Source organism: Silurus meridionalis, chromosome 9 (assembly GCF_014805685.1).
Source record: "Silurus meridionalis isolate SWU-2019-XX chromosome 9, ASM1480568v1, whole genome shotgun sequence".
In the NCBI taxonomy this organism is placed as follows: Eukaryota; Metazoa; Chordata; class Actinopteri; order Siluriformes; family Siluridae; genus Silurus; species Silurus meridionalis.
The window spans coordinates 26517903-26534774 of record NC_060892.1 but is presented as its reverse complement, the minus strand read 5'-3'; the positions used below and the strand labels follow the sequence as shown (position 1 = coordinate 26534774).

The 16872-nt window shown below is 41.0% G+C and overlaps 2 protein-coding genes across 2 annotated transcripts; both read right to left on the bottom strand.

Annotated features, from left to right (window-relative positions):
* Positions 1–251: 251 nt before the first annotated feature.
* Positions 252–13546, bottom strand: si:ch73-60h1.1 (calcium/calmodulin-dependent protein kinase type IV). Its single transcript, XM_046858300.1, has 11 exons — positions 11868–13546; positions 10334–10412; positions 10189–10251; positions 9970–10052; positions 9082–9154; positions 4477–4567; positions 4250–4324; positions 3525–3600; positions 3295–3421; positions 2953–3105; positions 252–2085 (listed from the first exon to the last, which is right to left on the bottom strand). The coding sequence occupies exons 1-11, from the start codon at positions 11972–11974 to the stop codon at positions 1603–1605; spliced, it is 1410 nt and encodes a 469-aa protein (XP_046714256.1). The 5' UTR covers positions 11975–13546; the 3' UTR covers positions 252–1602.
* Positions 5650–9693, bottom strand: LOC124391627 (H/ACA ribonucleoprotein complex subunit GAR1-like). The gene is made up of 2 exons (XM_046858320.1): positions 9455–9693; positions 5650–8410 (listed from the first exon to the last, which is right to left on the bottom strand). Exon 2 carries the CDS (start codon positions 6700–6702, stop codon positions 5947–5949), a length of 756 nt encoding a protein of 251 aa, XP_046714276.1. The 5' UTR covers positions 6703–8410; positions 9455–9693; the 3' UTR covers positions 5650–5946.
* Positions 13547–16872: the final 3326 nt, after the last annotated feature.

Here is a 16872-nt window from a genome sequence, read left to right as displayed (position 1 = left end):
CAAACAACTTGATTGGAGGATAAAATTTGGAGTCAGTGGTTTTTTTTATTTTACCCGCTATTTGTTATTTGTATGTATAATGTATTTAGTGATTTAATTTCTATCTCCTTGCATCCAAACACTCTCTCTTATAGAATTAGTGTGAATCAATATAATTACACTGAAATGTCAAAAAAAAACAAAAAAAAACATTAAAAGTATATCTGTGCAAACCCGTTTTAAAATTCTATATTTCACAGAAACACTCAAAAGATATTAACTCAATTTATTAATCATGAAAACACAATTCTCAATCAAACACAAATAGCATCTACATCGGCTTCTAGGCTGTTTATTGAAGTCAGTATAATCTAAACGATGCATATTCATTGTAAAATATCACACATTAACCACATAGTGATGCCGGGTTGTCATGCATGTCAGCAGTATGTACAGAGCTCCTGCTGCACTTCTGATTTTTAGTTCAGTGCATTTTCAGTGCAGAGGTCATTCGATTCACTGCAACAAATATCAGGTTTATTTTATATTCTTCCACTGAGCCAATGAGATCTGTTCGGTTGTTGCTTAATAGCAAGACGCTGTCTTTTCCCAGAATAGTGTTGGGGTGGTTGTTAAGCCCCTGCACAGAAAGAGGTAGAAAGTGTGGTTGTGACGTACTTCTGAAGAGAAAGCGATGTCGATCCTCATGTCAAACAACTAAATATAAACGCGGCATGCGGCAGCGCGAGTGGAGCTAAAGGCTAAACAGAATTTATGCACTTACATTTGTGCATACAAAAGATCACGTAGCAGAGTTTCATACATTCTGTAGAGTTTTATGTGGTATGTGGTTATGAGTTACGAGCTGAAGCAGATAAAGAAATAAAATCGGAAAAGGATGTTTTTGGTGAGCGATACACAGAGCTCCATGAGCAAATGACTGCGATGAGAATTTAAAATGTGCATGTCTACTTTTACAAACCTTAATTCTTATGTCCAATCTTTCAAAAAAACTATTTATATACATTTACACTATTAATTTCACAAACACATTCTTCTTCTTCTACCCAGAGGGTGCTAATAAAGAGAAAATTGCTATGCTCATTAGTCTTTATATTTTCATTCCACATTCTATAAAAAATACAGAAATTAATATTCCAGGATAAGAAATGCACTTTCATGAACAAAGGTAATGGCATGCAAAGCGAACATTTCTATTAGTAACATCAGGATTAGCATAAGGGGGGAGATTAGAAAGTTTCTTTAGGTTTTCTGAAAGAATTCATTGTTTTGGAGTTAAAATTTGTAAACAGGAAGTAGAGACAAGAAAAACTGCAAACATGTGTGTTATATTGTGCCTTTTCTCTACAATCTACACACAGACATGCTCCTTCAGAGTGATGCCTTTCGTTTGAACACAGTTTGTGTTTTTAAATGAAGGTTTTCCGGGTCGTTTCAAATGTCTAGCTGTAGTAAGTCACGTAAAACTGGACTTGCAGTATAACTCTAAGACATATAACTATGTATCTGAGAGGCTTCACGGTTCTACAGAGTAGTGAGATGACAGGATGTACAGGATGAGTGTTCAGCTCATCATTCCCGAGTCCTTTGGATCAGCCGCACTCATTGACACTCCGCTGTGCTGTTTCCCGTCTCCACAAAGCCATTGCTCATGCTTTTAGGGCTGGGTGGGCTGGCGAGGTCCGGTAAGGGCCCGTGCTTTACACCGGGATCCACCGAGCAACTTTTCTGCGCCACTCTGGGACGGACCACTGGAGCCATGGCCATGACCGTGGTCTGTCTCAGCACCTCTGCCTTTAGCGGTGGCCTGGTGGGCATGGTTCCCATGGTGGTCAGAGTGGATGATTTGGAGCTCAAGGGGGTGTGAATGGGAGGGTTTGGATCATGTGAGGCCTCATTCACCTTCTTAGTCTTGTCTATATCTTCTTTAGCAGGTTCAGATTCACTCTGGGTGTCCATGGGCGCATCTTTTGCCAAGCTGCATTGGCGCGAGTTCTTGTCAGAGCCGGGGATCTCACAGCTGTCAGTGCGGCGCCTTGAGCCCTCGTGCATGCGGCTGGTTGCCACTACAGCTTTCATGGCAGCCTTAGGAGACAAAACATAATGTGAATGGGTAAATCATTATTCAGACTGGCCTTCAAACCCAGACTCAAACTACACAAAAAAAACACAATCTTTTTCTTTATGGAAAAGATGATAAATTTACAGTAAAACACTGCACCTGGGGAGATTATCAAGACCCTGATTTAATAAGATCATGTATGTTTAAACATCATAACGGCAAAATTCCAACAACACTATGGTGATAGAAGCATGTTCTCTTTGATAGATCATTAAAGACATAACCAGGCTCGTGGCATTAACAGAATAATACAGAACTTTTTGACCCGTTCGGGGTGAAGGCAAAGCAGGGGGTCTGTGATTGTGTAACTCACAAATAACGATATTTATTATTTTGTTTATATAGTAATTTGTCCCTTGAACTAAATGTTCTTAGTACAAACCTTAGTTTCAGCTAGAATCTAATTTATTCACAACTCCATATATTTTTTATTCAACTGGAAAACTGATGCGTCTTTTGAGTAAAAAAGGATTTGGAAAAAGAATCTGATAGCTATAAGCTGATTTTCTCGACTGTCTAGATGTTGTGCAGTTGTAACACTTAATCCACCCCATTCATTTACAGAGGTATTATTACACCCTGTGATCAAAAATGGCAACTGGAACAAGCGTTTTTAGAGGTTTACTAGGGCAGAAATCACGCTGCCCCACAATGGCTGCTAGATGTGAAGGAAATACTCTGCTAAGATCTTATTTTATACCAAATCATTTAAATCACATTTCTGCAACCAAACACACATTCCATATGGTCCTTAAAGTGCGTCTGTCATGTACAGATTCTCCTTCGATGAGGTAACAAAGTATCAAAATATCATATTAAGCATCTCTAGCCTTTAGTTTGCGGCGAGCGTTGAATTCCTGCAGCTTCCTCTGCGTGGTGTCCATGTGGGAGAAGCGTGCTGCTTTGCCGAGAACCCATGGATGCCCCAGGGCCTGGTGCACACTCAGACGCTTCTGAGGGTCCAGAACTATAAGCTTACTGACCTGTAAAGGGTAAAACAGTCTTTCTAGATTGCTGGCAAAAAGTGATACAGAAACTTACATCCCACTATTAATGTTTGTGGCAATATACAGTATATATTAATTCTCCAATAATAATTAAAATACTCTGTATCAGGGAGATGTTAAATCCTCCACCCTGTGCTTTTAATCACAGTTTTGAATGAACCTCACCAGATCCTTTGCGTTAAGAGAGACTTCGTCCCACCAGGGAGAGACAAACTCATAATCACAGTTGAGGATGCGGCTGTACATGTACTGGTCTCCTCTCGGATCGAAAAACGGTTCGAACCCACACAGCCTGCGGAAGCAGAGAAGAGAAAAAAACAACAGATTCCGAGTGAACGTGGACGTGGATGTGATGTAATGTGTTTATTCACAGGACTGTTTAGTTGTTTACTCACAGTATATACAGGATCACTCCCACAGACCACATGTCTACCTCTGGGCCATAAGTGTTGCCTCTGAGAATTTCAGGAGCTGATGGAAGATGAGAAGATAAACAGGAAATACACCTACTGCCCAAGCTGCCTTCTAACAGTGTGCCGTTTAACACCTTTTTATTCTTTATGAAAAATAAAAGTAAACAATTAAACACAGAAATAAGCCTTTGTAAAAATATAATAACTAATAATAATAACAACAACAATAATAATAATCAGATGATTGTAAATAGATTAAATTACAATTATATGCACTACAAATATATCAGTTCCACCAGTTTCTAGTCAATCATTTTTATATTTATTTTTACTAAAAGTGTCACGATCTTATTAAAGTTATTAAAGCTGTAATAGTTCAATTCAGTGACTGATTGAATTCCTGAACCCCTCTGATGTATGAGAGTGTCACACTCAGTGTGTGTTTAGTGTGTTTAGTTATTTAGTGTATTTAGTTATTTAGTGTGTTTGGTGTGTTTAATGTATTTTTGTATATTTAGTGTATATTTAGTGTGTGTTTAGTGTGTATTTAGTGTGTATTTAGTGTGTATTTAGTGTGTATTTAATGCACTTCCACACACACCCTCTATAATAAAATCCTGGTACTGCTCCTAAAACTGACCCAGATCTCATTAGATCTGATTTCTCACTCGGCTGTTCAGCTCTTCTGTGTGAGTAGAGAAACTCACCGCAGTACCCAGGCGTCCCACACACCGTCTTCATCGTCACCTGTTCGTCTATTATCTTAGAGAGACCAAAGTCAGCTGCAGACAAGAGACAAAAAAACACAGTGGAGATAAAATGATCTTCTCATATACCAGGTGCTAATGATCAGTATGCAGGTGAAGAACCGTGTTAGTTACTGCTATAAATTTGAAGGGTATAAGAAACCAGAGGAGGATTTGTGTTTAGTTACCTATCTTTAAAGGAGCATCTATTGATAGATCGGCATATAGCAGGTTTTCAGGTTTGAGGTCCCTGTGAACGACTCCATTTTCATGCAAATACTGAAAGAAAAATGAATATTGTGCCATCAGCACTACATGGAAACAGAATTCTGATCGCATTTCCAAATATCACTCAAGAAAAGTACATGTACACAACTGAGCAAAACAAAAGGTGCAAATGGACAAAATAAACAGTTAGATGATGTATATTTTAGATATATTTTGATCATGTATGTGTGTATGGCGGATGCAGCACAAACAGATGTGTAGTTTTTTTCTATATGATCAGGTTTCTGTAAGGGGAAGTCTAGTGAGCGTTTTTGGAAGGAGTCTCCAGTGTCAGTGTTTGTTCGTTGCTGTCCGGATGATGTTCTCGTTACAGCGCACATCTGGACTCCATTCTCTCAGCTTGCTCTCACTGTCCTCATTCCTGCACTTCATTCATGGTGGGAAACTTCATTCTATGTCCCAGTTACAGACCTGCAGGTTCCTTCAGCATGTGACAGTCATGTTCAATGTTCTTTATGAATGGAGTATTTAAGCTCTACTACGGCCCCTCTGTGTACTTACTGCCCCCTGTAAAGAAACAGAGGCTGGCGGTTCTACACAGCTGGAAACGGATCAAAATATTTGATGTGTTGCTTTTTAATAAATAAAATAATTGGTTTGGGAAAATTGTTATGATGGTGATTGTGGCCTTATTATAAAAGTGTCTTTTTATCAGTAAAGCATTACGGAGAGCAAATAAAGATTAAATTGCATAATCCTTCTAATCATTAAAGTGTTAGGTGCAGGTTATAATTGAGAGGTTTGTGTTTTTTTCTTACAATTTCACTCTGAAACTCCAATAAAAGGTCTCTCTCCAAGTCGTGCAAAATGTCCATGAGAAATAATAATAAATAGGAAATGTGTGTATCGGTGGCAGACTAATGAGCACCGCTGAGGAAAGATCCTTCATTATTGTGGAAGGTCTGAATCCCTGAATAGACTGAGAGCACAGTGAGAGCAGGGAGATTTCTAGTAAAACCTATGGGATTTCACTTAATCAGGCCACGGGCCAGTCAGATTAATTGAAATGGAAAATGCCTGCCATCATCTGAAAGAGCTGCAGCAGATGGGCTTTTTTTTTCCTGTTCACGTTTTAGGCCACGCTGAACCGCCCTGAATCGGAGCTTTCGCTATCATTTGTCTGAGTTGCACTAATCGGTGATTTGCTGTTTCAGTTTCACTCATTAGATGCTTAATGGTTATTACACGGCACGCTGACTGTGCGCGTTCCAGCGTGAGCGTATCTGCGTGTTTAATCTAGAAAGCAGCTCAGGATCATTGATGTTCGGATTGAGGTTGAGCCGAAACCTGGGAGCTTGTTAAAGGAGTCGCACTCTGCACTGCACCTTTACGTCCTCCTATAAACCTTAAACAAACCGTGGTGATATTTGTCACACTCCACAAAGAGCCAGAGCATCTTCAGCACCTCCTACAGCACCTTCAAAATCTCCAGCACCTCCTCCAGCACCTTCAAAATCTCCAGCACCTCCTCCAGCACCTTCAAAATCTCCGGTACCTCCTCCAGCACCTTCAAAATCTCCAGCATCTCCTCTAGCACATTCAAAATCTCCAGAACCTCCACTACCACATTCAAAATTTTCCAGAACCTCCTCCAGCACCTTCAAAATCTCCGGTACTTTCTTCAGCACCTTCAAAATCTTCAGCAGCTCCTCCAGCACCTTCAAAATCTCCGGTACCTCCTCCAGCACCTTCAAAATCTCTAGCACCTCCTCCAGCACCTTTAAAATCTCCAGCATCTCCTCTAGCACATTCAAAATCTCCAGAACCTCCTCTAGCACATTCAAAATCTCCAGAACCTCCTCCAACACCTTCAAAATCTTCAGCAGCTCCTCCAGCACCTTCAAAATCTCCAGCACCTCCTCCAGCACCTTTAAAATCTCCAGCATCTCCTCTAGCACATTCAAAATCTCCAGAACCTCCTCCAGCACCTTCAAAATCTCTAGCACTTCATCCAGCACCTTCAAAATCTTCAGCACCTCCTCCAGCACCTTTAAAATCTCCAGCATCTCCTCTAGCACATTCAAAATCTCCAGAATCTCCTCCATCACCTTCAAAATCTTCAGCAGCTCCTCCAGCACCTTCAAAATCTCCAGCACCTCCTCCAGCACCTTTAAAATCTCCAGCATCTCCTCTAGCACATTCAAAATCTCCAGAACCTCCTCTAGCACCTTCAAAATCTCCAGAACCTCCTCTAGCACCTTCAAAATCTCCAGCACCTCCTCCAGCACCTTCAAAATCTCCAGCACCTCCTTTATGGTTGGAATGGTTGGATGATGGCTGCTCCTTTACCAGTCTTTAGAAGAATTTCTCATCCTCTAGTTTTCTCCACATTCTAGCTGCATATAAATCCATGTAATATGGCAGGGGAGCCTTGGAGCCTCACGCTGAAGCGCTGCTATGACTCACATCATGCAAATCTGTTAATTAAGTTGGTGTGCGAAGGCGAACAGATGTCACTCCTTTAACAGTCTTAAAATACTGATGAGATCGTGCTAGGTGAAGAAAAACAACGTGCTTTTGCTTTCCATGTTTCTCACATCACAACCCAGCGACGTAAACCTGACACCTGTCACTCATATGTCTGTATGCAACCACGTACAGTATAAAGATCTCAGATGGAAGTTTTAGAAAACGACAGGGTGTTAATTTGACATGCAGGAGGATCGTCATGAATTCCTATCACCTCGGGTGAGAAGGTTAAAAATGAGTCAGTGAGATACGACGCGATGTTCTTGATATCTGCAGAATAAATGAGCGTACGCATCATCCAGCGACGTTCTTTCCTCCGTCTACATGCTACAGCAGATAACAGACAGCGTGTAGAATTTATATACAGTATTAAAACAAGCAAAACAAACAGCCGCCATTCACAACAGTACCTATAGAGCACACCTGTAGTTCAGCTTTAACTGCTCGACTGACCGACTCGGCGTTCCTCCTGTTCCATTCCCACTCTGTCCCACGCAGGAGATTCAAATGCACAAGGAAACCGCAATGGATTTTTTTTAACTCTAAGAGGATTATTCACATTTTGTATATCCGCTCTCTATACGCGTCACTTCTGAACGACAACACAATCATCTCACGTCCGTTAGCAGGTGCACACGACCTGACATTCAAATCCTATTCATTAATATCGGAACATCTGAGGAATATCACAATGTCTATGCAGCAAGCAAGAACCTTCACTTACACGTACTTTACTCACTTTAGTCAATTATTTGACTCCTTTGGATCAGATACCTTTTTCTGATAAATTGAGCTTTTTCTGAATTTGTTCTAGATTTATCTCGAAGCACAAGAACCCAGCAGAGAGAGCTGTTCTCTCACCCTGACACATTATTCACACTCCTCCAGAACTGAAGATACTAATATACACAACATTACATTATCTCAGTAAGCAGTTCATAGTCAGGGGCCTTACTCAGGGGCCCAGCAGTGGCAGCTTAGCCACCTATATTTAATAACATCTATCTGAAAGCAAGTGCATATAATATAATGCTGTGTTTTAATGTAAATGAAAATGAACACATTCCGTGTCTGTTACTTTATATAACTTGATGTATATTTAAAGACCTTTTTTTTTAATTGTAAACTATTTTAAACAAGAGACCAAAACATGTTATTTGTGATGTCAGACTCCACAGTACAGATTAAAGTCTCATATAAAAGTTGACACTAGTTTTTTTAGACATATTTCTCCTTTTGTGGAGTTTGCTAGATTTAACTGTTATTTTTTAGTTGCTTGCAGTATTTTACCTGCCCTGCAGGGGGCACACCCCTCGAGTTTCTGATTGCTTTGCTCAACAGTAGCTAAACACACAGTCATGATACCTCACACACAAAAACCCAACAGAGTCCTGACTGATCTGTAACAGATTCATTTCTTTAAATCGAGTAAAAATGTCCGATAAGTTGACGGCTCTAAGGAACACCAGCGTACTGCGATAAAACATCTGGATTTTTAGATGTATGTATTTCTCACAAACACCCATCATAACAAAGACTCCTGAGCAGATGGCACTGAAAATCCAACTGCATTCAATAAAGTCATCAATTTGCACATTGAGTGTCGGTGGAAAGTCTGTCTGTTACGAAGGCCTTAATAAGATCCGATTACTGCTCACCAGATTTCCATCAAAACAAGTCTCGACATGAATATAAAGTGTGTTCAGGGCATTTAATGGAAAAAAGTTTTCTTTTGACACCATCTGTGTGTCTAGCAGGGTGTGAGAAGTACAGCTGAGATGTGTAAAATGGCTGACATGGAAGGAAGGAGGATGCGTTCGTCTCTTTTTTTGAGCAGATATTCAGAGTCGCTCGGTGTTGAGATCATGATCATATCCATCACATTACTTTTAATACAATTGGAATCGTATTTTTGTAGAATATGTCATTATTTTTGGTTGTAAATATATTTTTATGAGATCTTCACACTGACACAGTGATTACCTTTAAAACATGAAAATAAAAGAGTAAAGGTAGAAAGTAAACCCAGGCTTTACCGCCACTGCCTCCAGGATCTGCTTGATTACATGAGCAGCGTCTCGCTCGCTGTAGTAGCCCCTCTCCACAATCCTGATCATAAAAAACACATTCACATAATGAGACTGAAGCAGAAACTGTTTTTATAAAATCTTCTGATGCACTCAGTTCTTGCTTGAAGGCGAATAATTCAGCCGTAAGTCATAAAGGTTAAGAATAATAGATATAACAGACACAAACAGAACCTTCTGAAGGACTGGTTGGTTAATAGTAATTATACTACTACTGCTACTATATAATTAATTCATAAATTAATAATAATAATGAATATAATGAATATGTTTATATTTGAGAAATAAAATCAGGTTATTAGAGAATATTGAAGACAGATACAAACAATATTTATAACTATTTGAGAGAAATATGTGAACCTGAGTGATGTAGCAGAGGTCAGAATTTACACTAAAGAGTTTTCTGGGAGTTTCTTCCCCCTGAAGGATTTAATGCCCACTGTGGGTTTAAATACAAATACAGGTATGAATATTCTGAGCACTGAACAGATACAGATACCGAGATGGCATTACATCACCATTTTACACTTTGTTCCGTTGTTTCTGCTTTTTTTTGTTTTTCAGCCCACAAACTGCCTGCACACTGAATACACGCTGATAAGAATGGAGGAGCTTCAGCAGTATATGATCCTAAAGGACGGAGGTATTTTAGTGAAAAGCCTTCACTCTGCTGCTCCTAAACAGAGGAACAGTTCAGGCTCCAGTTCCTCTGAACTGTTAATGGAACGAAAGACTTTTTCTTCTCCTTCTCTTTGCTTTGAAGTCAGTAATCCCCTGGTAAATGCACATGCTCTATCCTTTAATGTATTTTTAAAATAAAGACAGGGTTCTTAATACCTGTCAAAAAGTTCCCCGCCGGTGACGAGCTCTAGGATCAGAGAGATCTCCGTTTCCGTCTCGAAGATCTCTTTCAGGCGAATCTGTAAATCACACAGAGAAGAACCAATGCAGAGAAATGATGCTGTAAAGCAGGAAATTATGCAGAAATGTGTGAATGGCATAGACAATAAATCTTTCCACTGAGAAAAGGGAAAAAAACAAAACCCGAGTTCTTACAATGTTTGGATGAGAAAGACGCAGGAGAACCCCGATTTCTGTCCTCACTATTTTCTTGTCGATCTGCAACAATATGATGTGAGGAATTGAATAAAATGTTGTACCAGAGGGAACGTTCTATAAAAACAGTGCGAGCCTGACTCACAGTCTTCTTCAGGACCTTGGCTGCGTAGAGCTTCTCTGTTTGCTTCTCTTCACAGCGATACACAACGGATGTAGCCCCTCTGGAGACAAACCAAAGGAAACATCAATGAAGTCATTAATGCTAAATAGAAGAAGCTCCAAGCCGAAGCCGAGACGGACCTGCGGTTAATAATGGTGAACCTGCAGTAGCATAAATCAGTAACTGATGAGGAAATCAGTGGGAATGATATGTGATATCAGTTCACCAAGTAAGAGCTTTGATTTAAGTCAATGTACAGCTGTCCAGGCAGATCCTACTCAAGCTCTCAGTGGAAACTGGTGGTCTACCTCTTGGTTATGAAACTCTGTCAGAAGAATATGCGAAACACTTTTTCTTCAGTCACCGCTTTATTTTTGGATCTGGAGTGTATTCCAGGTCAGAGGTTGGAATACAACATTGGTGTACATGGTGTCCTGAAATGCTGCAGAAAAACACCTGACACTAAACCACAGCTTTCATCTAGTTAATAAAAATCTTAAGGAGGTAGAAAGAAAGTGGAGACATGCAGTAACCCAAGTGCATTTATCTCTCAGATATAAACTCAGGATATTAACTGTTTAATAAGTAATTATTATATTAAACAATCAAATCCTGTATTCATTAAATAATAAACAAACTACAAAGTTATAATTATAATAATTAGTCTAATCCATGTTTTTAGATTAGACGCCAGGCGGTGTCTTTTCTGTTTTTCTCACCAAAAGGAAGCTGGAATTCACACATCACCTGCTATGTGAGGTGAGTGGAGGAGCTGGAGGGTTTCTTTGGTTCTGTGAAATTGTTAACGCTTAATTGTCAGTGGGCGGCTGCTCGAGATCACAAAGCCGAGGACACGGGGAGTCTGAGCTTCTCTCCATCTGCTGACTTGTGATTAAACACATCAGCTTCAAGAAAACAGATCTTAAATGTCATTAGAGCAGTGAGAACAAAGCAGCGAGAACTCAGCCTTAAGAGCTGTGTGTGTGTGTGTGTGTGTGTGTGTGTGTGTGTGTGTGTGTGTGTGTTTATGTCAGCTGTCTGGGGTCAGAGGTGATACCATTTGAAATCTGGGCCACTTCACCTGATTCCCCCTCTCTTCACCCCCGCCCTTCATCCTCCTCATCCTCCTCAAATCCACAAATCTATTCCTGCTTTTCTTCTTAAATCCTCTTAATATCAGTATAATGTCATTTGTACATCATCCAACATCATCCTTTGTTTGAAAGAAACACCAAGAAGAAGAAAATGATGTGGTCTCACATGACCCAATTACAGCTTTTATACTAGAACTAAACATCTACAACACACACACACACACACACACACACACACACACACACACACACACTGGAATTATACGGAAAGTATAAAATGTACAGAAAGGTATTTTTTAGGCTACAGGATGATACGGATCTACACCATCTCAGCAGGAAAGAGGGTGTGAGAGAGAGAAGGGGTTTAATTGTAGGAGGGGATGAAATGATGGATCTGGATCATTATCCTATAGTACACTAACCTCCCCAGTTCCGGGCCCATGGTGTAGAACTCCTCCATGGAAACATCTCGACGTGAGCCGTCCACCCAGTAGTCCACTGAGCCGGTGCTGAGGCGAGAGCTTGGCATTGTTCGATCTGCAGAACCTGAGTGTTTTCCTCTATCAGAGCAGGGTTCTACAGAGCAGGGGACGCCTCATTGCATCCAGGAGAACACTTAATGACATAGGATGTGTCCAAAAGTCTTTCAGCTGGAGATCTGATTCAGAAATGTGATGTAAAATGGGTTAACGCTCTCCATTCCCAGCAGAGTGCGCTTCACTCTCCAGCTTCATCCAGGGAAACCATCACTATGGCTACCGCATGGGTTTCTACGGAACCTAAACAAATTGGCAAGAGGCAGAAATATGATCGTACCGCACCAGGAGACTGGATCACACCGAGACGTGCTGCATCTCACAGGAGCAGCTCCAGAACCCGGCTCTGTTCCTCCAGCGGGCCTCGCGGTGCTGTAAACAAGTCCTCCTCTGGAAACCGCACATTCTCCAATCCAGCACAAAAAAAAGTCCGACTTTGAGATCATCCACCGGCACCGGCACCGGCACCGGACTGCGACCCGCGCGCGTCTCGTTACGCGTTTATTTCGGGACGACGGAGCGGAATTACACGTGATCCTGCCGATGTGCCGAAATCCAGGCGTGTCACTGTGTTCCACCTAAACACAAGGAACATGGTGAAGATGCAGGAGTGTGCAGCGAGAGGATGTGTTTATCTCTTGGGCTGGGGAGGTGTTGGGGAGGTGTTGGGGAGGTGGCAGTCAGGGTGCTGTGACAACGCAAAGAGAGAAGAGGAGGGATGGAGGGAGTGATGGAGGGAGAAGGGTGGAGGGGAGTCTGTCAGCGAAACCTTGGCTGTCCACCAATCCGGAGCGAGCTTTTAGAGAGGCAGCAGTGTTGCTCAGAGTCCAGCTCGAATCAATTATGGATCCTGACTGAGAGAAGCAGCAGCACTGAGGCCTGGAGAAGCTCTGAGTAATGATCAACTCTCACAAATACACAAGATACACAACTGTGCTGTTTCTTCTCCCAGAGGGAGGACCATCATCAGTGCATATTCTGCAGAAATAATAATAATAATAATAATAATAATAATAATAATAATAATGATAATAAAACGAAATCCCCAACACATGCTCCATTTAAGAAACTTTGAAGCTTGCAGGTGAAGAAAGAATATCATGTCCATTTCACATTCACGAGTCAGACAGCCTCCTGTTTTCTGGAGAATAATTGCTGCTTACATTTCAATTCTTTTTGTTTTAAATACAATTCTGTTTTATTTATTTGTAACAGACCACAGCATTTTGACGCATTTTTCTCATATATAAAAGAATTAAATTCACCGACTGAGAAATATAAAATAGACTTTATTTGTCACATATACATTAAAGCACAGTGAAATTCGCTCTTATCCCAGCGTGCTCAGAAGCCATGATACTGCCCCCTGGAGCACAGAGGGGTAAGGGCCTTGCTCAAGGGCCCAAGAGTGGCAGCTTGGCGATACCGGGGCTTGAACCCCGACCTTCTGATCAGTAACCCAGAGCCACTCCTGGAAATATACAATTGATAAGAAATAAAATGGATAATAATTGAAATGAAATGCATCCTTCACTTTCCGTTGGCTCCGTCTCGACTATTTTTGCTGTCGGAAGAGCGCTTTTTTCCCTGTCTGAGGGTTTGAAAGCAGTGAGTGAAGGATATTCACCAGAACTACAAACAAACACTACAGTAATCACATTAAGGTACGTAATTTCTCTATTATGGCGAACATCCAGTTCACTCAGTGTGTGAAGTGTGACATGTTTAGTCAGTCTTTCTCCGTTGTTAGCGATAATTTTATCTGTGAGAAGTGTAAGCTAGTTTGCTCTTTGACGGAGAAGATCTTAGCATTAGAGGAGCGCATCCAGAGTCTAGAGAGAAGTAGTGAGTGTGAGAGCAGTCCAAGTTCTGCAGGGGAAAGTCTGGATGCCCTAGGTGAAGGTACTATTCCCCCGACTCCGGCATTAGAGCCCTCGCAGCGGGCGAATGGGTGACGACTCGGCATACTGCAAAGCCAAAGCTAACGCTAAGGCTCGCCCACGGAGCACCATTCCTCTCGCTCGTGTCCAACAGGTTTGCTCTCCTCAGTGAAGCACCCGCTGAGAAACCTGAAAGAGCTCTGGTTTTAGGAGACTCCATTCTGAGGCACGTGAAACTAGCTAGACCTTTAGGGGCACCAGCAGCACAGGTTATGTGTATACCGGGAGCCAGGGCGCCGGACATAGCAGGTCAGCTTAGATTCTTAGGAAAGCACAGGTTCTCTAAGATAGTTTTTCACACAGGAGCTAATGATATACGCCGACAGTCAGAGGTTACTAAGAGTAACATTATAGAGGTGTGTAAATTAGCGAAGGCAATGTCCGATGCTGTAGTATGCTCTGGCCCCATCCCAATGCGACGTGGCGATGTAGCCTACAGCAGGTTATGGTCGCTGAACTGCTGGATGTCCGAGTGGTGCTCCAAAACAATGTGGGCTTCATTAATAATTGGAGCATTTTTGAGGGCAAGGCTGGCCTGTTAGGGCGGGACGGTGTCCATCCCACCCGGGAAGGTGCTGCTCTCATTTCTTGTAGTATAGGTCATAGTCTCAGAACAGCACTAGTTAACAAGTGACTGTCTAGAGCCAAGGCCAGGAGCAGACAGACAGGCTAAACCGACCGCCTGCTAGCTGCACAGAGTCGCCACCAGGATCCACCATATTGAGACTGTGTCTGTCCCCCGAGCAAAACCAAAATATAGGAACTATCAGAAAGTCTGTTTAAGTAACCTGATTAACATTAAATTAAATAGGACTGAACGCACAGCCAGCACCTCTGATCTAAAAATAGGATTGTTGAATATTAGATCTCTCACGCCAAAAGCGCTTACTATAAACGAAATTATTACCGACCAGGAGTTTAATATAATGTGTTTGACAGAAACGTGGATTAAATCGAATGAATATGTAGCATTAAATGAGGCGAGTCCTCCTGGGTATAGTTACATACACCAACCCCGTCTAAATGGCAGAGGAGGCGGAGTAGCAGCTATTTATAATAATAATCTAAACGTCACACAAAAGACTAAACACAAATGTAAAACATTTGAAGTTCTCTACACCAACATAAAATATTCAGTGTCTGAAAGCAGGTCAAGTCAGTTAATTCCACTAATTATTATTTATAGACCCCAGGGCCCTACTCTGATTTTCTGATAGAATTTGCAGATTTCATTACAAATCTAGCTACTTCTTTAGACAAAGCATTAATTGTTGGAGACTTTAATATTCATTTTGATAATCAGGAAGACTCCTTAAGAGCAGCAGTTGTGTCCATTCTAGATTCAGTCGGAATTAATCAGAATGTTATAGGACCCACTCATAGTGGTGGACACACTCTCGACTTGTTGTTAACATTTGGATTAAAAATAAAAAACTTAGTCATAATTCCACAGTCTGAAGCTATTTCAGACCATTATCTAATCTCGTTTAAAATTTGCCTTAGTCATTGCATTTCTACCTCACCACGTTACCGTGTTAAGCGTACTTTCACGCCAGCTACAGCAGCTGCTTTATTAATTATCTTCCGATATTACGATATTAGATAGATCTCCGTCAGACCCGCAGAGCTCGACTGGGCCACTGAACATCTAGAAACAACGTTACGTTACACTCTAGATGATGTAGCTCCCTTAAGACCAAAATGATCAGGGAGAAAAATTAGCACAGTGGTATAATGATCATACGCGCACCTTAAAACAGACCACTCGAAAACTAGAGCGTAAATGGCGTCAAACAAAATTAACAGTATTTCAAATAGCATGGAAGGAGAGCCTCCTAAATTATAGAAAATCTCTTAGTGCTGCCAGATCAGCATATTTCTCCACCCTCATAGAAAATAACAAGCATAATCCTAGATTTTTATTCAGCACGGTAGCAAAATTAACAGGGAATAAAAGCACTGCACTAACATGCACACCATCAATAGGTAGTAATGATTTCATGAACTTTTTTAATAATAAAATTGAAAACATCAGGCAAGAAATCCAGGCGGTTAATATAAATCCAAATTATTTTACAAGTAACCCTGTAGACAGCAGTGTCATTATAGCAGACAATCAATTACAAAGCTTCACTACTATTCATGAGAGTGACTTAATTTCATTAATCTCCTCATCAAAATCATCAACCTGTATTCTCGATCCCTTGCCTACTAGTTTCTTTAAACAGATAGCTCCAGAGGTAATCAAACCTGTTTTAAAAATAATTAACTCTTCCATTAGCACTGGTTATGTACCAAATCCTTCAAACTGGCAGTTATCCACCCCCTTATTAAGAAACCTGACCTTGACCCATGTCAGTTGTCCAACTACAGACCGATATCAAATCTCCCCTTTATATCCAAAATTTTAGAAAAGGTTGTAGCACAGCAGTTATGCTCACATCTGCTTATGAATAACATTTTGAAATGTATCAGTCAGGATTTCGGCCTCATCATAGCACAGAGACGGCGCTAGTTAAGGTGGTAAATGACCTGTTATTGGCCTCTGATCAGGGTTTTGTCTCCTTACTTGTTTTGCTCGACCTTAGTGCAGCTTTTGACACCATTGATCACACTATACTGCTTGCTAGACTTGAGAATGTTGTAGGAATAAAGGAACAGCTCTCTCTTGGCTCAGGTCTTATTTGACTGATCGCTATCAGTTTGTGGATGTAAATGGTGAGTTCTCCACGCTCTATGAGGTAAAGTTTGGTGTTCCTCAAGGATCTGTCTTAGGCCCACTGCTTTTCTCTTTATATATGCTGCCTCTTGGTGAAATTATTCATAAACATGGGATTCGCTTCCATTGCTATGCTGATGACACACAGCTGTATATTTCAGCAAAGCCAGATGAGAGAGATCAGCTTAACAATGTTGAGAAGTGTGTAAAGGACATTAGACAGTGGATGCTT